At 37.8% G+C, this 23,362-nt stretch overlaps 1 protein-coding gene across 2 annotated transcripts in view; it reads right to left on the bottom strand.

Moving 5' to 3' along the window:
* The window catches only part of UGGT2 (UDP-glucose glycoprotein glucosyltransferase 2), an 81,945-nt gene extending 59,005 nt beyond the window's left edge, over nucleotides 1–22,940 (bottom strand). For both annotated transcript variants that reach the window (XR_009155345.1, XM_058185234.1), the window contains exons 1-7: nucleotides 22,717–22,940; nucleotides 18,334–18,416; nucleotides 5,879–6,009; nucleotides 3,885–3,997; nucleotides 2,285–2,459; nucleotides 607–703; nucleotides 132–204 (exon numbers count right to left, since the gene is read on the bottom strand). Coding sequence is in view for 1 of the 2 variants with exons in the window: in XM_058185234.1 (XP_058041217.1) it covers nucleotides 132–204; nucleotides 607–703; nucleotides 2,285–2,459; nucleotides 3,885–3,997; nucleotides 5,879–6,009; nucleotides 18,334–18,416; nucleotides 22,717–22,862 (818 nt within the window). In the remaining variant the exon portion in view is untranslated. The remainder of the gene's footprint in view (nucleotides 1–131; nucleotides 205–606; nucleotides 704–2,284; nucleotides 2,460–3,884; nucleotides 3,998–5,878; nucleotides 6,010–18,333; nucleotides 18,417–22,716) is intronic.
* Between the last annotated feature and the right edge of the window lie 422 nt (nucleotides 22,941–23,362).

Below are 23,362 nucleotides of genomic sequence, written 5' to 3'. Positions count from 1 at the left end.
TGTTATGTGAATGACACATTTATAATATCATAAATTGATTTTTCAATACAATTCTTTTAATCTTTGAAATATAATAAAGTCATTCATTTATTCAAATGTAAAATGAAGGATTAGGATTGAAATCAACTTACGTTAATGTATTAAAGAGAAATCCTTGGACTTCACTATCCTTATTATCTTCTTCCTCTGTTTTATTTCTTGTGGCTAAATATACATCAGAAGAAAATATTACAACATAGTCTGTTTGGAAATGATTGTTTTCCTTCCCCAAAATGGGCAAAAACAAATTATTGACAATATCTCCTTTAGAAAAGAAACAGAAGTCTATGATTGATGTACATTCCAATTCACATGGCTTCCATCTACAAAAAATTACAAATGTACATTACTATATTGATTCTCAGTGCAGTGGCTATCCCCCCACAAAAAAGGAACTAAGACCGGCTGTCTGGAAAACAAATACTAGATGAATTACTGCCCCAATAACATATTTACCCATTATCTTCCATTATCAATGGGGCTATGCAAAAGTTTACTGTCTCAATAACCTGACATAATTTTGTCCTAATATTTTCCAGTTATACCAAACAGAGAAGAAAAATGTACCTTCACCTTGAGATTCATCCATTGCTTTGTACTCTGTACTCTTTATTGCAAGTTCCACACCATATCCAGACAAATACATCTTCTCAGTGCTACGTTTCTGGATTAAGCATATATAGTTTTTTTTTTTAAAAAGTGGTTATAAAATTGCTAAGCATTAGGTTTCCAGGGAAGAAATTGCGATCTGACACAAGTGCATGATCCATTCTTTTCATGACTTGTACTAATCACAGTGTGGCATTACACAGAGAGAGAGAGAGAGATACACACATAGATCCAATTATAATTATTATTACCGTATTTTTCAGAATATAAGACACATCGGAATATAATGAACACCTTACTTTTGGGGGAGGAAAATAAGAAAAAAGTGGATTGGCAGTTGGATTGGCCTCCTGAATACCCCAATCAGCTGTTCCCAGAGGTGAATTTTAGCAACAGGTTCCTTGGTTGTGAGCTCTGTGCCCTGCTTTTTTTCCCCTTTTTTTCTGCCAGAAAAAACTTTTTTCTACCTCTGAAAGCCTCCAAAACAAAGCTTCAGAAAAGAAACCTCTGAAGCTGTTTGGGGGCTTCTTTTCTGAAGCTTCTTTCAGCCTCTGAAACCTCTGTTTGAGAAGCTGGGCTACATTCGGAGTATAAGACGCACCCAGATTTTCACCCTCTTTTTGGGGAGAAAAAGGTGCATCTTATACTCCAAAAATACAGTATTTGCTGATACTGACAATATCATCAAAGATTTTAAGATTGTGGCCCTCCTGTGAAGTTCTCTTCATTTAAAAAAATATATTTTTTTATTCTGGCATCTGCGTCATGATCAGTGGGCTTGGGACCAGGTTATCTGAGGAAATATCTTCATCCCTCAGAATTTCTATCCATCTGATCAGATCCAACAGACTTGATTGATGGGGTCTGCAGCGCTCTCAAAGAGTACTGACTGACAGGATCTAGAAGGGCTTTTTCTGCTCTAGGCACTGCCTTAAGGAATATTCTTCCCTCAGAATTAGAATGGCCCCAACCCTGTTGGCTTTTCACAAAGCTTTGCAAACTTGACTATGTACTGGACCTGGACCTGGGGCTCATAAAGTGTGAAAGGCCCATTAATATTGGCTTTAGTATTAATTCCGACTCATGGCTGCTTAGCACTTAGACTACACTTCACATTCTTTAAGTGGTTTATAGAGTCAGAACATTGCCCACAAATATCTGGATCCTCATTTTACCCACCTTGGAAGGATGGAAGGCTGAATCAACCTTGAGCCTGGTGGGATTTGAACTGCCAAACTGCAGGCAGCTGGCAGGCAGCAGAAGTAGCCTGCAGTACTGCACTCTAACCACTGCACCACCGAGGCTGCTTATACTTATTCATTTTGTGGATGTTCTTATTGTTTTAATGTATTTTAATGCTTTAGTATTTTAGAATTGTAAGCTGCCCAGAGTTTCCTGGTTGAGTTGGGCAGCTATAGAAATTGATTGATTGAATGAATGAATGAATGAATGAATGAATGATGCTTCAGTGTCTTCTGTAGAAGACAATTTGGGAATCTAAAGAAAGATTTAAGTATTCACTGCTGCAGCACAATTGAAACTTGAAAGAAATCATTTTATTCTAATGTTAGCTATAATAGAAAGAAATGATTTTATTCTAATGTTATCTAACAATAACATTTCCACATAAACCTACCTTGACAAAATGTCGGAGAATGTAAACAAATTCTCCTTTTTGTGCTTTTTCAGATAAGACATTGTGAAATGTGGCAAAATCTTTGGTACCCACTTCAGCATAAAGGATCACGACCACAGTAGGTTCCTTGAGTACTGGGAATTTATGATCTCCTTTGAAGAGATATGGTTTGGGCCTTGGATTAAGAAAAAAATAATGTTCAGCTCAGTATGAATTATACTTCAGTGAATGGGCCAAAAAGCTACAACTAGCCAAGTATGTAATCATGCAACTCTAAGTTATGGGGGACACTACGGGGACACGGTGGCTCAGGGGCTAAGGCGCTGACCTTATCGATTGAAAGGTAGGCAGTTCAGCGGTTCGAATCCCTAGTGCTGCCATGTAACTTGTCCCAGCTTCTGCCAGCCTAGTAGTTTGAAAGCACGTAAAAAATGCAAGTACAAAAAATTGGGACCACCTTTGGTGGGAAGGTAACAGCATTCCATGCGCATTTGGCGTTGAGTCATGCCAGCCACATGACCACGAAGACGTCTTCGGGCAGCGCTGGCTCTTCGGCTTTGAAACGGAGATGAGCACCACCCCTTAGAGTCGGGAACAACTAGCACATATGTGCGAGGGAAACCTTTACCTTTACCTAAAAGTTATCTACACCAAAGTTAGTCTTGTTGTGTTGATGGGGACTACCATATGATACTTGGATTGTAACTAGTTGTGGAATAGCATCAATAAAGCAATGAAGCTTTTTTATTTATTGTGCAACATGAAGTTATTAGAGATTAATAAACAATATCAACTGTATGCTTGGTCCAATGCTAGAGGAAGTATATTTATTCTCTTGAATAAAATGTGCCCCCTATCCATGTTGCCTATTTTGCTTGATGGAGAATCATATTGTTTTGCACACATAAATAACATTGCTTCAGTGACCTGGATTTTACTCCAACTCCTTTCCATTTGGTTTAAGCTATCCCTGAGTGAAAAATATGTGTGTTGTGAGAGATTAGTATTGATAAGCTTACTAGTGCAGAGCCAGCCAAAGCCAGGAAAAGACATCTTACCAACTTTTGCAAAGGAAGTAGCCTGTTCTTGGGGAGTCAAGAAATAGTAGGACTTTGATTAAATCTCACAGGGCATCATGAGTAATGCATATCAGTGCATTTAATGTTCATTTTGCATGGGCAGAAGTGGGTTTCAGCAGGTTCTGACCAGTTCTGGAGAACTAGTAGCGGAAATTTTGAGTAGTTATGAGAACTGGTAGTAAAAATTCTGACTGGCCCCGCCCCCTTCTATTCTCTGCCTCCCGAGTCCTAGCTGATCGGGAGGAAATGGAGATTTTGCAGTAACCTTCCCCTGGAGTGGGGAGGGAATGGAGATTTTAAAGTATCCTTCCCCTGGAGTGGTGTGGGAATGGAGATTTTACAGTATCCTTACCCTGCCACGCCCACCAAGCCACTCCCACCAAGCCATGCCATGCCCACCAAGCCACACCCACAGAATTGGTAGTAAAAAAATTTGAAACCAACCACTGTGCATGGGGTAAGGAGCTTAAAAGGTATTTATATTTTTTTAAAAATCATTCAGTATAGCTCACTACACTCACCTTGATGCAGCTGTCATCAGAAGCTTCTTAATGTCATTAATCTTACAGGTGCTTTTCCCATGGATAACCACAAAGGCATTGCATCCTTTTGGGGGTGGCTCAAGAACTGCAATCTAATATTTCAACAATTACATTCAATGGCAATACACTCTCTCATTTCATATTACAATTCATCAACTGCTAGGTATCTTGTGTTTAATGCCAAGTGCGTGAGAGAAAAATTAATAAACATATTCAAAACCCAGGAAAGAACAATGTATCATTTTTTCCAGACTCAGTCCATATCGCTAGCCTAACAAAAGAACAATAGAGAAGTTTTAAACAAATGGTTCAATATGCTTCCATAATTGCAGTGCGCTTCAGAACGTAAAACTTTCAAAAGCTGATTTTATGAATTGCTGAAACATACTTGAGGCTGGTGCATTTCTATCCAGCTAATTATAAATATGACTTTCTTGAATGTCAGCATCTACCGATCAAAAGTTTTTTTGACCGTTCACACTACAGAATATGAACAAACTTGAAATTTGAATCTTTAAAAGCAAATTGGTTAATTCTAAACAATAAATGATTTTTTTTTTCTGTGTATGAAAAGATACCATTTCCTACTGTGGAATCAAAGTGTTGAAATCAAAGTTATTCAAAACTTGGAAACAAGGGTGCGTTTTACAAGGGGAACAATGTCCCCGCCAGTGGGACACTGGAAGTTGTAATTCAGCAGTTTCTGGAATGACATCGGCCTCTATTCTTAGCTTTATAAGATACTCATATGATTCAACTGCACCCTCACTCACTCCTCCATAATATATAAGATCGGGGAAAAATTGTACCGTGTTTTCCTGAAAATAAGACCCTATCTTATATTTTTTTTGAACCCTGAAATAAGGCGCTTGGCCTTATTGCCATGCACTCAAAAGCCCGATTGGACTTATTATCAGGGGATGTCTTATTTGGGGGGAAACAGGGTATTCATAGCAGGGGTGAAATGCTCCCGGTTCGGACCAGACCACATGATCCAGTAGCGATGGGGGTGGGTAGTTTGGAGAATCGGTGGCAAACATCCCCCCACACCGCCCATGCTTCGCTGTTCCTCTCCCTGAAGCTCTTGGTGGTGATATAGCTGCAAACAGCCTTAAATGACTGCCGCGGCACTTCAAAGGGCCGCACTACAGCTGATCAGCGCTGTAGGTGGCTAGTAGACCGGTGCCTCTATTTTTAAAGAAGGTAAACCGATGCCTCCCAAAAAAAGGCAATTGGTAGACCGGTGCCTCTATTTTTAAAGAAGGTAGACTGGTGCCTCCTCAAAAAAGGCAATTGGTAGACCCGTGCCTCTATTTTTGAAGAAGGTAGACCGGTGCGCTCCCAAGTTTTGTATACTTTATTATTTTTATTATTTATTATTATTGGCCATGCCCATTCAGTCACCTGACCCCAAGCCATGCCCACCAATTAAGCCACACCCACAGAACCGATAGGGAAAATTTTTAGATTTCACCCCTGATTCATAGTAATATAACTTCTCCTGCATTATAGAGGCCAAGTGGAACTCCATTTCTCACAAACTCTGAATGAAGTCCTGGAGGAAAAGATCCTTGAAAGGCCTGCTTCTTGGCCTATTTCCACTTAGGACTCCTCTTGGCTAAGGATTGATGCTTACAAGATAGATTAAGAGAACCATTAAAGCAGGGCTGTCAGACTTGTAGCCCACAGGCCGGATGCGTCACACATTGGCCACACCCACGCCTGGTTTAGCAAAGGGGGGGAAAGTCCTGATACGTCACTTGACGCCACCGTGACAATGTGAGTTTGACACCCCTGCATTAACGTCATCTAAACTGCATGGCAAACATCTGCAAAAGAATTGCTTGCTGAGTGAAGACAGCCAGTAAAAGGAGCTATTTTTTTAAAGTTTCTATTTGAGATGGTTCATATGACATAACTTGAGAACTGTAACCATACACAGGTTCCTAGCATGAACAGCCAATTTTACACACCTGCTGAGACATCTGAATAGTTGGGGAAAATGCCCGCAAGGAAAGAGAAAATTTCAGAAGATTAATCTGCAAATTTGACAGGAACTGCCCAGCTTTCTTCAGGAGTAAGTCATAATAAGAATGTTCTGAGACTGTATTAAAAAAAGAAAAGAAATATAAGTGAAATATAAAGTATCTGGGCAAAACAAACTATTTCTGGTGCTAAATTTTCAATATCAACAGCTTGCCAACACAATATATAACTTTATACGGTAGTTATGGTTTGGGAAGAAGAATGGAAGTAGTCAAGTAAAAAAGTCTGAAGAACATAGATAGGTATAACTACCTGGTAAAGCCTTTCAGAGAAGCATGAACAACTATTTTAAACTGATGTTGTAAACTTGCAAGAATTGCTCCAGAGGGAATGACTTGAAGCGATGGTTAAAACTTAGGTTTAACTTAAATAGTGGAAGAATTTCTTTTTTAAGAACTATAACTTTATCTGATTTTAATAAAGATAAAATCTAACAAACTAATATTTAGAATAAAGAAAGAAAAAGAAAGCCAAAGGTATAAAAACATAAAATAAAATATAAAGAAAGTAGCTTCTGATTTTCTTTGCAATATTTATAAATATAATTTTTCTTTTTATTCTATGGTCACAGAATAACTTTTTATTTTTCTATAATCTAATTCTTTCTAATTATCAAACTTATAAGTTCTTTTTTTTTTGTTTCATACGAAAAGTCTTTAAGGGTCTTCCAGTCAGCAATTAAGTTTTGATAGTCTTTTTTTTTAAATCAAAGATGTCAATTTGGCCATCATTGCAAGTTCCATCATTTTCATCAGCCATTCCTCCATTGTGAGCAATGTCAAATCTTTCCATTTTTGTGCATGTAATCTCATTGCAATTATCTCATATAGCAACAAAGTTCTAAATCTAAGACTTCTTTCTAACTGTTTATCAATCACACAAATAAAAATAAAATACTTCTTATTAAGGATTATATTAAACAGATAAAATAGATGCAAAAATATAATACATTAAATAAAAATACATTTAAAAACTATAGGAAGTGCAGAACATCCCCCAGAAAGAAGATAAAAAAATAAGAAAAAGAAATTTTCTCCTTTATCCCCAGCAAGGATATTTAACATTAGCAATTGATCGGTGTCTTTTGAACTACAACCTGATACATCATCATTCTATATTTCACCCCATTTTTTATAATCTCATCTCTAAAGCCTCAGTTACTCATTTGTAGTTGTCTATTATTTCTTATCTATAAAATGCTTCTTGTACCAAGACCCAAAAGTTATTTTCAGGCATAATTTGTATCTCCATATTCCATATTCTCAAAGCCAGTACTAAATTAACTGTAAAAGCTCTTAAATTGTATATCTCTTTTTAAATTTTTATTTCCACAACCCTCTCATCTTGTTTTATGTCTCTGTTCAGACATTCAAGAACTCAAATGCAAAGGAGAAAGATAGTGGGAAAAACTGGTCTTATTCTTTTTTTAATCTTACATGGTGTTGTTAGATCTCCATTAACAATAGCTTGTACTTTTTGAAAGGATAAATTGACTTCACCCATTGTATAACATTCTCTTCAAAGTACGTATCTTCCAAAACTTTAAATAGGAAATAGGAAAGTCCAATTGAAATTGACAAAAGCCTTCTCTGAATCTAAAATAATTAACACAGCTTGTTTTCATTATATTGTTACAAATATTCATCACAGCTCTAACATTGTCTGTTAATTGGCTTTTGGGTAAATGATCTTCATGAATAAATTCTTGCAGAATTATTTTTAATCTATTATCCAGAATTGTATGTATGTATGTATGTATGTATGTATGTATGTATGTATTTATTTATTTATTTATTTATTTATTGAATTTCTATACCGCCCTTCTCCCGAAGGACTCAGGGCAGTTTACAGCCAAATAAAACAATTTTCACAAAAATTAAAAACATTTTAAAAATCTAATACAATTAAGCCGAAACACTTAAAACTATGATAAAACCATATTAAAACCCACATTAAAAATTACATTAGGCCAGCCCTGCGCGATAAATCATTGTGAACAACTTATAATCATTTTCAGTAATGATATTAATCTGTAATTTCTTGTTAAAAGTCAAATTTTGTTCCTCTAAAGATTAGTGCTATATTGGTTCCTGCTGAAATAAATTCTTCACTCAATTTTTTATAAGTCAAATGTTTTCTATGCTTTTTTTAATATGAGTTTCTTATAAGCAAGCTATATACAGTGTTATTATATTTTTTTATAATAGTTTTCCCCCCCTCTCTTTTGCAGAACAATTGCTCCATTGTTATCTGGAATAACTTTCTGAGTGTATGCATTGTCAGCCAATGGAACATCCTCCTTCATGAATTGATGAGTTCTCATTCACACAGCAGTGGTTCTCAACCTTTTCTTCACCATGGACCCCCTTTAAATATCTTTTGTAGCCACGGACCATGGCCACAGATGCCAAGATTTAATTCCAAGATTTAAATCATAACATTTAACAAAACATACCATTTCTTCAAGACTTCCCTGTGACAACATCACGTTACCCAGGTGGGGTTACAGACCTATGGTTGAGAACCACTGCAGTAGAGCATTGCAACCAGAAGTTTGGATGGTCATCTATTAAAGATGTTAAAGATGCCCTAGTGCAGGGGTGTCAAACTCGATTTCTTCGAGGGTTGCATCAGGATTGTGTTTGACCTCAGGGTGGCAGAGTGGCCAGGGTGGGTGTGGCCAGCTTGACATCACTCATGTCGGGGCACCTGTGGAGGCCCGAATGCTCTGGCAGCAAAAACGGGCTCCCGAGCTCCATTTTCGGCTGCAACAGCCTCCTGCAACCCACTGCCAGTAAAAATGGAGTTTGGGAGGGCTGCCCACAGCCCTCCCGAGCTCCATTTTCACTGTCAGATACCACAGGCCGGTCCTTCACTGTTTCCAGATCCAGCCCCAGGCCTTGAGCTTGACACCTCTGTTCTAGTGGATCTAAACTGAACAGAGAACTGGGCTTTTCCAACTCTGTGTTTCTGTGTGGTTGAGCCTAAGGCAGATACAAAATCCCTCTGTATAACTTCAACAACTGCTTTTATTATTTTCATTATTTTACTGTTTGCCTGGTTCTCCAAAATATTTCAACAAACTGTTGACATTTTAGTTAACCGTAATCCTCTCACAGATTGAGCAGATTAAAAGTAGCAAAATAAATTATCAAATGAAAAAAAACCTATAATGTGGAGGAAGAGACAACAGGAAGGTACACGTGTAAAAGTAAAAACCCACAAGGTGCAATGCATGGCAGGATAAACTGAAGGAAACAAAACAGGAATTTTGTTTCCACAAAATAATTATGGACATGACTCTCTTTTCACAAATAGCAATTACAATTCCAAACCTAACTGAACACCTGGGCAGGTCCTGAAGGACTAACAATTAAAATGAAAACACCGAGCTCACAACAATTGAAACATTAAATTACTGTTGCTTTAGTGAATAAAGCATTTTGCGTATGGTACAATTTGACATGGGGATGGGAGAATATCTAGTCCAGGGCACACTTTATGTCTAAAGTTCACCCACTACATCTTGGCTGTTCTTTCTTTGATTTTACATACTGAAAAAATGTAGAATCCTAGGAAATGGAAGGAGCTGTGAGGAAATTTAGTTTCTTGCCTACTATTTTTAGATTGGCAATAATACAGTGATTACTTGTATTACATTGTGGTTGTATTCCTTCCTTCCTTTCTTGAGTACCCAATCTACCCTTAGCACTTCCTGATATTCTCCCATCCCAGTATTAACTGTGTGACTTTGTTTAATTTTTTAAATATCACCCAAGATCAGTGTGGGTTTGCTACCTGCTGTGACTCCCAATATGTAATCTGTTCTAATCCAATTAATACCGGAAAGATTCCATTGGATTAAGAAATGGATGTTAAGGGAAGAATCCTAGAACTTGTGCTGAGCATTTCCATTATACAGTCTCTGGGACAGGTTGGCTGAATATGATTTTAAATCTGATAACAACTGAGATTTTTTTTTTAAATTTTTTTACAGCTTTATTAAAAGAAATATTTTTCCTAACATTCAAGCAAATCCATAATTACATGAATGAAGAGATAATTAGAAACATAATCTGATCACAGGCAGCATAATTAAAAAAGTCTGCAACACTCTGAATATTCAATCATAATACTAAACTAAAACATGCGAGGGGAATTCTGAGAAACATACTGTCAGCTTTGGAAGCCATACTAAGCCGAAGGCTTCCACACACTGCCACTTTCTCCTGTGTGGGAAAGTAGGGGAGGAGGTTGGTGGAACAAGGGATTATTAGACATAACAACATTCTTCCTGCCGGTCAAGGTCAGGCTGAGCTCGGATTTAGAGAAGGAGTGACCGGAGTGATGTCTCGAATGGGACGGTTGAAGATTGGAGAATGTGATCGGCAGAGGCGTCATGAGGGTGGGGATTTTGCAGTTTGTATTACTGAGGGAGGAACCCGGATCCCCAGATTCGGATTTCAACCAACTGTGCCAGTTTACCTATGCTAGTAAAAGAACTTTGAAAGATGTTTGCTTCGGAGTCTTTTCTGCAAGAAGGGTTTTTTGGAAAGCTGACATATACTTAATAAATGGGAAAATCGGGGTTGTCTGGACACCATAGTGGAAAATATTGAAATGAAAATGAATACAGCAATAGAGAGAGATAAAAAGGAGGAGAGAGATGGAAGAAAGGGAGAAGGAGAGAGAGGGAAAGAAGAAAGAGAAGAGGAGAGGAAGAATGGGAAGGGAAATAAGAGTAGGAGAGAAGATCAGAGAGGGAGGAAGAATGGAGGAGGGGAGAAAGGAAGGGGAAGTAGAGTAGGAGTAGGAGAGGAAAGAAGAAAGTAGGAAGGATAAAAGAAGGGAAGGAGAGGAAAAGAGAAGAAAGATTGCTGTAAAACAAAAAAGTTGAAATGGAAGAAAGACAACCCTGAACATGTTTGAATATGGCAGGATAAAAATTGAATTAGTTAAAAAATAATAAAAGAGAACATATATTAGCAAAAATGGAGAAATTAGAACTTGAGGGTGAACGAAGATGTGGTTTATATAAATGAGCATAGAAATATTAAGATATGATTAAAATATGGAAAAAGAATATTTTGGCAGAAATTGTATATGTTGGATATGTTAAGTTATATAAGATATGATACGGCCAATACTCTGTTCATAAACTATGTGTGTGTGTGTGTGGGGGGGAATTAATAAAAATTGATTTTTTTAAAAAATCATAATTCTCATTTTTGATTCCCATAGCAAAACTATTTTTTTTGCCTCTAAAGACAGAGTTGTTGTTTTTTTAAATCTCTTTACATTAATAACTTTTCAGCCATGAAGAAATCTGACTAATCCAATCCCAGAGACTAAATAAAAAACACAGCAAGGCAAATCTGTCACAAATACAATCACAACTTGTTCTTAAACTTTGAATATTAAAGTATATTCAACAAAACCTAGTCTGTTCTGGCATTCAAGGCACAGCAAAATAGTTTGATTAAAGATACCAATTTAATACCACTAACAATACTTCTACCCTCCAAGAAGACCTTGACTTTGTATCCAATTGGTCTTAAACTTGACAACTCCAAATCTCAACCAGCAAATGCTCAGTTTTACATATTGGAAAAAAGAACCCAAACAACAAGTACAAGCTTGATGGACATTTCCTTACTGACGACCCCCACCCTGTCAAAGACCTTGAAGTTTTCATATCAAATGACTTAAATGCCAAAGCCCACTGCAACTACATAGCAATAAAGGCTCTAAGAGTTATAAACCTAATCTTACGCAGCTTCTTTTCCAAAAACTCTACACTACTAACCAGAGCATACAAAACATTTGCCAGACCTATTCTTGAATACAGTTCATCTGTCTGGAACCCATACCACATCTCTGACATTAATACAATCGAACGTGTCCAGAAATATTTTACTAGAAGAGTTCTTCGCTCCTCTGAAAACAACAAAATACCTTATGCCACCAGACTTGAAATCCTGGGATTAGAAAATTTAGAACTCCGCCGACTTCGACATGACCTGTGTTTAACACACAGAATCATCTATTGCAATATCCTTCCTGTAAAAGACTACTTCAGCTTCAATTGCAATAATACAAGAGCAAACAATAGATTCAAACTTAATGTCAACCGCTTCAAACTTGATTGCAGAAAATATGACTTCTGTAACAGAGTTGTTAACGCTTGGAACTCATTACCAGACTCTATAGTCTCTACTCAAAATCCCAAAATCTTCAACCAAAAACTGTCTACTATTGACCTCACCCCATTCCTAAGAGGACAATAAGGGGCGTGCATAAGAGCACAAATGTGCCTACCGTTCCTGTCCTATTGTTCCTTTTCGTTATAACAAATTAACATGGTTGTTGCATACTTTTGCTTATATATATATTTTTTCTTTTATAATGTGCTGTTTTTCTTATGTTGATGTTTGTGTATACTGTTGTGACAAAATGAAATTTAAAAAAAAGAGGTTCATATAGCTCAAGAGAGGAAGGATCTAAAGCGGGGGTCTCCAGCCTTGGTCCCTTTAAGACTTGCAAAGCTGGCTGAGGGACTCTGGGAGTTGAAGTCCACAAGTCTTAAAGGGACCAAGGTTGGAGACCCCTGATCTAAAGAAAGAAACAATTGGCCAGCCAAGTGTCAGCAATCAGAGATGAGAAGTGACAGGAACAGCAGATAACTAATGAAAAAATTACCAGGGACAAAAGGCCATTTGAATGCCATACAAAGAGAGAGTGGGAACAGCCCCCTTGGAATTTAAGAAATAAACATGACAACCCCTAAAAAAAGTATAAAAACACGGCATGAATGATTTAGAAAAAAAATTTTTTTTTCATTCATTCACTCATTCATTCATATACTCCCAGTTCCAAGACGCTGAAAGTTTAAAAAAAATATATGCCATAAAATCAAGATCAATAACAATTAGAAAAACCAGAAGCTTAGCTTCACCAGCAAAAATCAATACATACATATACAAAACAAAGGCCTATCTGAACAAAATAATCTGTACTGCTTTGTAGAAACCATGTAATGATTTACTTAGGCAAGTCTCCAGAGGCACGGTTTGGCACAATACCGTCTCTGTTATGTTTGTATAATGTTCTACATGTTGTTTTGTTCACTGATAGAGAATTTGAGACCAATTTACAACTTATTCTTTTCCTAACGCAACATAGAGGATGGGTACAATCATTTCCTAATGGTAGTCACAGCAATTGTTGCTACTCACAGAAATAAATGTACAGGCACATATGTCCCAATTCACATTGAGGTTCATCCTTTGCAAGGGGAAAATAAGCACCGTTATTTGCCGCTCTTAAATCCACCAAAGAAACTCATGCATTTATTTAGCAGATCTATACTACAAATGTGCCTAAGTATAATTAACTGGTTAATGTTTTAAATGGGAAATGATGAAGCCCTCATGCTCCCCCCTCTCCCTCAGCTACAGAAGTTAAGTGGGTAATTTTGGGCTACTCCTTCTCCAATTTTCAAACAGAGGCAATGTCAAGTTTCCCAACTTCATTAGTTAGAAAAGACTCTCAAATCATTGTTAACAAAAGCATAGCGTACTTTTTGGAGTACAGGATGCACTTTTTCACCCCCTAAAAGAAGGTGGAAATGTTGATGCATCTTACAGACCAAATACAGCCATTTTTGGCCTCCCAAAACCCCGTCCGGTTTTTGCCAAAAACAGGACCATTTTTCACAAAAATGGGAAATGCAGAGGGTTTGGGAAGCCTGCAGAGTGCTCCTGGGGGCTGGAGAGGGCAAAAACCAGATGCGCAGAGACCAAAAACTTTTTTTTCTTGTTTTTCCTCTTTGAAATCTTTGTGTGCCTTATAGTCCAAAAAATACAGTACTTACTAAAGCCAAGTATTTACAAAGTGGCAAAACAGGAACTGAAGTTTCACACCCAAAGCATTGGTTAACTTTTCACTTCTCCCTACCATTCCCCTAGTTATCTTACAGTAAATTATCCAATTACATTCAGACAAATTGTTTTGGTAACAGTCCCTGGCTGGATGGCATCACATTCCATTCCATGACCTTGGATTGGCCAGCAGCTCCCACGGAACTCACAAGGAGTAGGTTCAATTCCCCTCATCCCAGCCTCCCCGCACTACCTCTCCACAACTCCTTCATCCCATGGCAGGCTGGCATCTGGTGAAGCATGGCTGGTGTAGCAGGATGGCAGTCCCCACGGGCACCAGTACCGAGATAAAATTCATTTTCAACTGATGTTTTGAAATGTTTCCTTTCTATACAATCTTTGGATTGGCAAAAAATTAAAAATGAAACTAGAAAAAAGAAGCAGTGTCCACATGTTGTCTCGGAATTTCTTCCTGTACCTATAGAAGTTTTCTGTAATTGAGGAGCATTTATTTTCAATCATACTTACTTTAATTTAGTTTTGTTCTATGTAAAAATCTGCCTTATCTAACATTTGGGTTAGATAATAAAGGCCTTAATTTTACAAGTCCTAGTATTATACCATCTGTTAAAATAGAATAAGCCTCTTAAACTCTTGTTCAATCTAGGGCAATTCATTTCAACATTCTCCTTTAATGACTCTATGCCCCATGGATCTGTTCCAATACACATTTTGTGCTTTGGGGTTGCTACACATGTAAAAACCATAGTAACAGTAACAAAGTTGGAAGGGACCTTGGAGGTCATCTAGTCCAACCCCCCTGCTCACGCAGGACACCTGTACTAGGGATTTGAACCGCCAAACTGCCGACCTTTCTGATCAACAAGCTTAGTGTCTTAGCCATTACTAAAGATGGGTGCTGGGTTTTGTAAAATGACCGGGGCAGCTTTTACCAATGTTGTATCCTTGAGGTACATTGGAACTACGTTGGTCTTCATTCTTATCCTGTAGTCCAAATACCTGGAGAAGCCTGTGTGAGCGATTAGCATCAGATTAAAAAGGATATTCTTTCCAGATTTCCAGTGGAGGCATGGCAAACTAAACACATCCCAGTATAGACAGGAGATGACAACCGCAGCAAGGTCCAAAGAACTGATGAACAGATCACTTATTGGAAACCTTGCTAGACACATGTGCTCTGGATGAATAGAATAGAATAGAATTTTTTATTGGCCAAGTGTGATTGGACACACAAGGAACTTGTCTTGGTGCACATGCTCTCAGTGTCCATAAAAAGAAAAGATACGTTCATCAAGAATTCTAAGGTACAACACTCAATGATAGTCATAAGGTACAAATAAGCAATCAGGAAACAATCAATATCAATATAAATCATAAGGATATAATCAACAATGTTACAATCATACAGACGCAAGTGGAAGGAGATGGGTGATGGGAAGGATGGGAAGATTAATAGTAGTGCAGATTTAGTAAATAGTTTAATAAATGGTTGCTTCTTATGAAGAGACCAAAGGATAGAGTTCTCCTGTGGCTCTGAGTACCAGGAAACAAAGTAGTAGTAGTAATTTATTATCATTGCACCTTGTACAACAAAACTAAATGCCATCTTCTGTGTACATTATACATAAAACAAAAAGACATCCTTCACAAAGGGGTCAATCATCAGGCTCACAACTGTGGCTGAGCCTTTAAAGCAGGGTTCTCCAACCTTTAAAGACTTGGGCAGATGGCTGAGGAATTCTGGGAGTTGAAGTCCACAAGTCTTAAAGTTGCCAAGGTTGGAGACCGCTTTTTTAAAGGACATTAAGTTTGCTAAGCTTACTCCTAATCTCTTTCAGGAATTGCATGTTTAACTACCTTAAGGCAATTTAAAATCTTTAAAAAGAGACAAATTTGAAAAACCATCTTCATCTCTGAACAAAAGAAAACTTAACTGTAAGTTTAAGAACCTAAAGAATTCAAAATAAATGGCAAGAAGATAAATAAGGTTTTGAACCAAGAATGTTATAAACTAAGGATCCAGACAAATATGAAATATTGAAACTTTTACTGGTGGGAACCAGAATTATTTTGTCTACAACTTTAAGTAAAACAAAGATTAGAAACCTTATGATTTAGAATAACGGAATAATTTAAATTAGATTTGAATTGGACATTGGAAGATTCCAAGCCAAAACCCCACCCCATCCTGCCTTTGGTTTGGATTGGGATTATTTACAGAATTACACAAAGCACTATAACATTTGAAATATTAAAGGAGTTGCAGGATCCTATTTGGGTCAGTCACTGGGACCAGAAATTTTGTCTTCCAAGCTTTCGGACTCATGCTGGAGCCCATCTTCAGGGAACTTCTCTCTAGCAGAGTGTATGCTGTTCTACGTGTAGGATTTATATTTTGTCTGTTGTATGTGGCTTTTTAGCTGTTGATTGAGGTATTGATGGCTGGCTATTAAGTTGTTGGTTATCATTTGCTTGTGCTGCCCAACCCTCGCCTTCTATGTACTGGATAAACTGGTGGTAAAGCAGCACTCCTATTGACTGATAAGGAGCCCATTTCCTAGGTTTCAGTCACTTCCCTGGCTGTTTTTGTGCTTGCTCATCCAACAATCATAGTAGATGCAAATTTGAATATAGGTCCTTGTTCTTTGCAGAGTGAGCCTACCAATGAATTTGAGTTTCCTCATCTGACTGTTCACTTGTATTCTTGCAATCTGGTGGTTAGCTTCCTCCCCATCTGTCCTACACAGGGGCAATCCATGCAGGGGATTTGGTAGATTACATTAGAAGTACCTCCCTCCTCTAAATGATTTTTATAATGCATAATTTCTCCTTGTATGGTAGCCTCTGGGCGATGTCCACTGGCAGATCTCGGAAGCTGCATTCTACTGCTTCTGAAATGTTGATGTATGGTGTGTCATGTGGTTGTCTGGTTGATTAAAGGAGTTCTTTGAAGAATGGGGCCAGAAATTAGTAGCCAATGTCAACAATATCAATATCAAGAAAATGAATTAAATGGCTTTTTATTGGATTTATAAAAGAGGGCTTATTAAAGCCTCAAAGAAGTCTATGCGATGGGACAGACTTCATGATAGATCAAATTCTACGGCAATATTTTAATGAACTAAAGATTAAGCTCTTCAGAGACAAAAGGAAGGATTATAAAGTTGGCTTATTTGATCAAGGTTAAACAAATAAAGTTATAACCAGTACCCAACATGGGTTCATCAAAAAAGGATCATGCCAAACAAATCTTATTTCATTCTTTGACAAAGTGACTAAACTAATAGACCAGCGAAATGCCATGGACATAGTATACTTAGATTTCAATAAGGCACTTGACAAAGTAGATCACAACCTACTTCTTGATAAACTAGAAAAATGTGAGATAGAATCACCATCAGATGGATTTGTAAGTGGTTGACAAATCGTGCTCAAGATGTAGTCCTCAATGGAACTACATCCACATGGAGGGATGTAAGTAGTGGGGTACCCCAAGGTTTTTTAGACCCAGTACTCTTCAATATCTTCATAAATAATCTAGATGAGGGAATAGAAAGGGAACTCATCAAATATGCAGATGACAGAAATAGCCAATACCCCAGAATATAGGCTAAAGATCCAGATGGATCTCGAGAGATTTGAACACTGGGCCCTGTGAAATTCATGAAATTCAATGTAGATAAAAATAAGATTTTACACTTAGGCAAGAAAAAACAACTGAACAGGTACAGACTAAGTTAAACTTAAACCAATGCCAGCAACTATAAGAAAGATCTTGGAGTCCAAGTGGACAATCACTTAAATATGAGTAAACAATGTGTGGCAGCAGCCCAAAAAGCCAATGCAATCCAAGGCTGCATTAATAGAAGGCCAGAATCAAGATCAAATGAAATATTAGTACCAAAGCTTAATACAGCCACACTTAGAATACTGCATCCAGTTTTGATCACTGCAACATAAAAAAGGTGTTGAGTCTGGAAAAGGTGCAGAAAAGAGCAACAACAGTTATTAGGGAACTGGAGACTAAGACATATGAAAAACAGTTGCAGGAATTGGGTATGTCTAGTCTATGATTAGGGGAGATAGGATAGCAGGGTTCCAGTATTTGAGCAGCTTTCACAAGGATGAGGGGGACAAACTATTTTTCAAAGCACCAGAAAGTAAGACAAGAACCAATGGGTGGAAACTAATCAAGAAGAGAACCAACCTAGAACTAAGGAGAAACTTCCTAACAGTGAGAACAAGCAACCAGTGGAATGCCTTGCCTTCAGAAGTTGTGGTTGCCCCATCACTGGAGGTTTTCAAGAAGAGATCGGACAGCCACTTGTCTGAAATGGTACAGATGCTCCTGCTTGTGCAGGGAGTTGAACTAGATGACTTTCAGGGTTCCTTCCAAATTTGTTATTCTATGTTCCATATTGAAATACAGCTTTAAATTATATAGCCATTCATTTAAAGATTTGACAATGTATATTGCTTACCTCGTTTTTGATATATTGTTAGTTCTTTCACCGTTTCCAAAAACTGCCAGAATTTCTCATTGCTTTCTTCTGCAATGAATTCACTGTTAAAATATATATTTAAAAAATTAATATAGCTCATAACAGATCCATTTTTAAAAATCTAAATATTTATAAGAATATACAGGTAGTCCTTGACATATGACAAGTCACTTAACAACTGGGTGAAGTTACGACAGATCTCCCCACTCCAAAAAGGTATGTGGTACTACCTGGTTCCGGAGTTCTGACAGCTGCCTCTCCCCTTCAGTCATGTGACCGTATTTTGGACACTTGGCTATCTGCTCACATTTATAGCCATTTGCAGCATCTCATGGTCACATGACTGCAATTTACTAGTTTTTTGTCAAAAACTGGCTTTTACTTCACTTTTCTGCAAAAATGCTTCATATCAAACAATGCAGCATTCATTTAACAATTACCACAAAAAAGTTATAAAAACTGATCCAATCACATAAGGACCATGTTATGACTGTCATAACATACCATTGTCATGGGCAGGTTCCATTATGGTTGTATGTTGGTGACTATATATAATCTACCACTGATTTTGAAAGAAAAAATAAAATGTTTACTTTGTAAGACAAAATACCTCATTAAATTTTCAAAAGTTGAAACACTTTACAACTATATTATCTTTGGTTATAGCTTTGTTTAGAATGGTTTCTATACTACAGGCTAATAATTCAAGTCAAAGCGCTGAAAAAAGATATATGTAACTGTACTGTATTGAAGTCAAAAGAACTTAAGGCAAATAGATCAATGATCCTGTAAAATGCATCTTGATAGTTTCAGTAATTTCAATTCTACTTGAAATTAATAGCTATGTGACAAAATATGCTTAGGATTGTTCTGCAAAGACCTCTATTAAAGTCTTCATAGAGAATGCAATTACTGAGTCTAATAATATACACCCTCATAAAAATAATTCAGAACCATAACATTCAGCTGGCCGAGAACCGACTAGATAAGTAATATAAACTGGGCTGATGAATACCACAATATGAGAAGTATGGAAGTTTTATATTCTTTCACACATACAATATTCATAACATTTGAAACTACTGAATCTAAACTGCTAACAGAGACTTGGAATCAAAGTCTGTATATTTTACATGTACAGAGATTTCATTGGATGTTAATTAAATAAAATCCATACGATAACATTTTAATTCACAAAATAATTCTTTTTTCTGCCTCTAATATCTATTTCTACCTTTCACTGTTCAATGTATATTAAGAGTATAAACATCTTTGCACAAAATTAATTGGCTCACATATAGCCATCATGTGAATGCTGTATGAATTTGGCTAATTGTAATTTATTCATTATACCTTGAATAATAAATAACTAATGAATGTGATTTGTGTATCTAGCCAACAATTGGTCATACTAACTCAATATGACTCCATCCTGCACTATTTATTTTAGTGTTTAACTTATTCTGTATCCAATCCAAAGTGGATGGGGACCTATATAGTCCTTCAAATATGGCTGAATTAAGTCCTTTGCCTCAACCATAATTGTCTATATTAGCTGAGCTGATAAAAGCTCAGCTCATTTCTTCTGTCTATCCTACATTAATAGTACAAATTCCAAAATTAAGTGATCAACTGGTTTTTTATTATTTATTTTATTGAAAATATAACAATTATTGACGGAAGCAAACTTTTTAACCAACGTCAAACTTTTTAAAAGAATCTCAGAGGACAGCTAGCTGACTTGTTTATTTCTAAGACATAGCTTGCATCTATTTTGAGGGCAGTGGAAGAAACAACAAGCTGCCAAACTGTACACCACTGATTGCTAGCCAATACATCATCTGAACACTAGAGAATATTTCTCAACTATACAGTATCATATTTTTTCACTCTTCATGGCAGGAGTAGAATTACTTTACACATGGTTGAATACATAAACATCTTTGTGCATACCCATATTTATGTAAAGTAGCAATAGGAAAAGACTGAAATATCAGATAAAGAACCAACATCAAAGCACCAACTATATATATATATATATATATATATATATATATATATATATATATATATGTAGATCTTTGGTTATTCGGGTTTTCTCCCGCGTAAAATTGGAAGTGTCTTGGCGACGTTTCGACGAAGTCTCATTCGTCATCTTCAGGCTTCAGCCGCGAAACACCCGCGAAAACCTCAGAAAACATATATATATATATGTATACGTCTTGAAAAATGAAGGTTTTTTTCCTAGCATTCTGTTACCTTATAACGCCTTCCACGTGTGTGTTATAGTGTAATTTCTATCAACATATCTGTTGATTATATTGGCTAAGAATTCTGGGAGTTCATAATATCCAGAGATATTACTGGAAAAGAAGTCCTAAGATATCTACAGCAACAGGGGGTTTCATTAAAAAAGGTGAAACATGCTTTACGATGTCATGACACAAGCCCTGTGGATTATGTACTTGCATGTACAATATAGGCACATTTGGGTTATATTGTTACATTACATGTTTCATTATTTGCCTGTTTTTCCCCCACTCAGTAGATACCATGTCCCAATCATTTGAATTCCACAAATATTGAATTCCACAAATTTTTCCCCCACTACAGGACCTGCTAAAACAACACCCACTCACCACTTTACTGTCTTTTCCTTTTTGAAATAGCAAAATGGAGATTAAAATAAGCATACTGAATGAAGACTGAAAATCGAAAAACTTGAAAATTAATCATCTATAATATTTAATTAGCAGCTTGCAACTTCAAACCTCTTCTTTTGAAATAATCTTCCTAAAATTTCAGGGATATATCCTGGAATAGGTCCCCAAAATAGGCATACAATGCAACAAATAAAGGCAATACAACAGATATATCTGCTGACAAACAACCCATTGTATTTATTTGTTTTTTATTTCACCTTCTCCTTCAAGTAGCTCAAGAGTGATCTTATAAGAGACCTGCTGAAATAGGTTGGAATGAAAATATTTAGCTCCAAGCATCTAGTGAACTTCCATCATCAAATCTAATCCAAAGTCAGATCTTAACACACACTCTCCTTGCTTGCTCAATTTTGTGTTTTGTTAGGATAGTTGCAGAAGGTATTCTATCCATGTTGTGTAATCATTGCTAGATTTAAGCAAGGGAGCCGCATTCAAGTTTCCACTGTAACTATGGGATCATTGTACATTTTCTGTCAGCCTCCCTCAGCCTGACCTAACTCATGAGGTCACTGCAGAGATAAGTTGGGAGGAGACCCATGGAAGGAAGCAAATTGGTCATCACACATTGGATGTCTTTGCCTACATGATGTCAATAATATTCTGTATGTCCCTTGTGTCATGATGCAACCGATGAAAACTATCCAGTTTGCATGATGTCATTGTATCTTGTATGTGGTTGCTAAATAATGTAAGTGTTCTTGAGCTCTCCAGGCAAAGGTAGTCTTTGACTTACAACCACAATTGAGCCCCAAATTTCCATTACTAAGCTAGAGTGAGTTTCATCTCATTTTACACTCTTTATCGCCACCGTTGTTAGGTGAATTGCCGCAATTGTTAACTTAGGTTGTTAAGTGTGTCCGGATTTCCCATCAGATGGTAATCAGATGACCCCAGGGGGACCCTGCAACTGGAGGCCAATACATGCCAATTGCCAAATGTCCAAATTCTGATCACATGATCACAGAGATGCTGCAAGGGAGGTATGGGGTAGGGGTAGGGGTAGGGTAGGGTAAGGTAGAATAGAATAGAATAGAATAGAATAGAATAGAATAGAATAGAATAGAATAGAATAGAATAGAATAGAATAGAATTCTTTATTGGCCAAGTGTGATCGCATATACAGGGAATTTGTCTTCGGTGCATAAGCTCTCAGTGTACAGAAAAGGTATAAGTGATAAATCATGATCATAATTATCATAAATACATTTATCATGAATCATAAGCTAAAACACTTAATGATAGTCAATAGGATACTAAATAATCAGCATGAAAAAACGGTCTTAAGTCACTTTTTTCAGTGTCACCGTAACTGTAAACGGTTATAAGTCTAAGAGTCCCTGTAACTGCAACAATAAATATCCTGCATCTCAGTTTTTGAGGTCTACAAGTTTCTTCATCCATTCACACACAAGGGCACTGAGTACCAACCCATCTGGAAGGCAGTCGCCTAGAGAAGGTTGTGCAACGATTTTCACACGCTTGCCGGACTCTTTTTCTACCAATTTGGGGAAGAGGCTAGGCGGCGTTTAGAACGCCCGGGGGCCACCCGGCCTGATGCCCACCGCAAAGGAAGCTTTCCTCGGGAAGAGCACCCAGGATTTCTGGCGCTGACCCGTCTCCGCGCACCCAACGCACCCACCTGGTCTCCAGAAGCAGCGGGGTCGCCGGCCACTTGGCCGCCAGCCGGGCAGTCACCGCCTTGCGCGGGGCGCTTTCTGCGCCTCGCCGCCCTACACTAAGGAAGAGCATCCCGGTCACAAAAAGCGGCATCAGTCCGGCCACCATCCCGTCGTGTTTTGCCTTTCCCAAAAAAAGTGGTGGTGGGAGGGGAGAGGAATCGCCCGAAGCGGCTGCCACGCAAAGGTTCAGCCCCACTATGTCTGTCTGTCTCTCTCGCTCTCTCGCCAGCCAATCCCTTTTGCTTATTCCCGGCTTTCCCGCCTCCTTCGGCCCAGCCTTCGAGTCTCGCGGTTCCCATTGGAACTTTGCCTTGGACCAATGGGCGACGAACGCAACAGCGACGGCGGAGGTCCGGGGAGTCCGCCAGAGACAGAAGGTAGCGCGCGGAGGGGCGGGGCCTAAGGAACAAGTGGGGGGGGCGGTCCTACCCGGGACTTCGGAGTGGGCGCGCGCGCTTTAGGGCAGGAGATTTGCTGGTGATTTGGAAATTGCGTGCAGAGATTGACTTGCTATTTCCTCTTCTTCCCGTTGCTCCTTTGCTAGCGCAGGCTTTTTTCCCCAGACGCTCAGTAAATTGTCCCAAAGGTGCTTTTAAAGGAGGCAAC

This window comes from Ahaetulla prasina, chromosome 5 (assembly GCF_028640845.1).
Source record: "Ahaetulla prasina isolate Xishuangbanna chromosome 5, ASM2864084v1, whole genome shotgun sequence".
In the NCBI taxonomy this organism is placed as follows: domain Eukaryota; kingdom Metazoa; phylum Chordata; class Lepidosauria; order Squamata; family Colubridae; genus Ahaetulla; species Ahaetulla prasina.
Note: the sequence above shows the minus strand (reverse complement) of the source record. Positions and strands in the feature narration are given on the sequence as shown.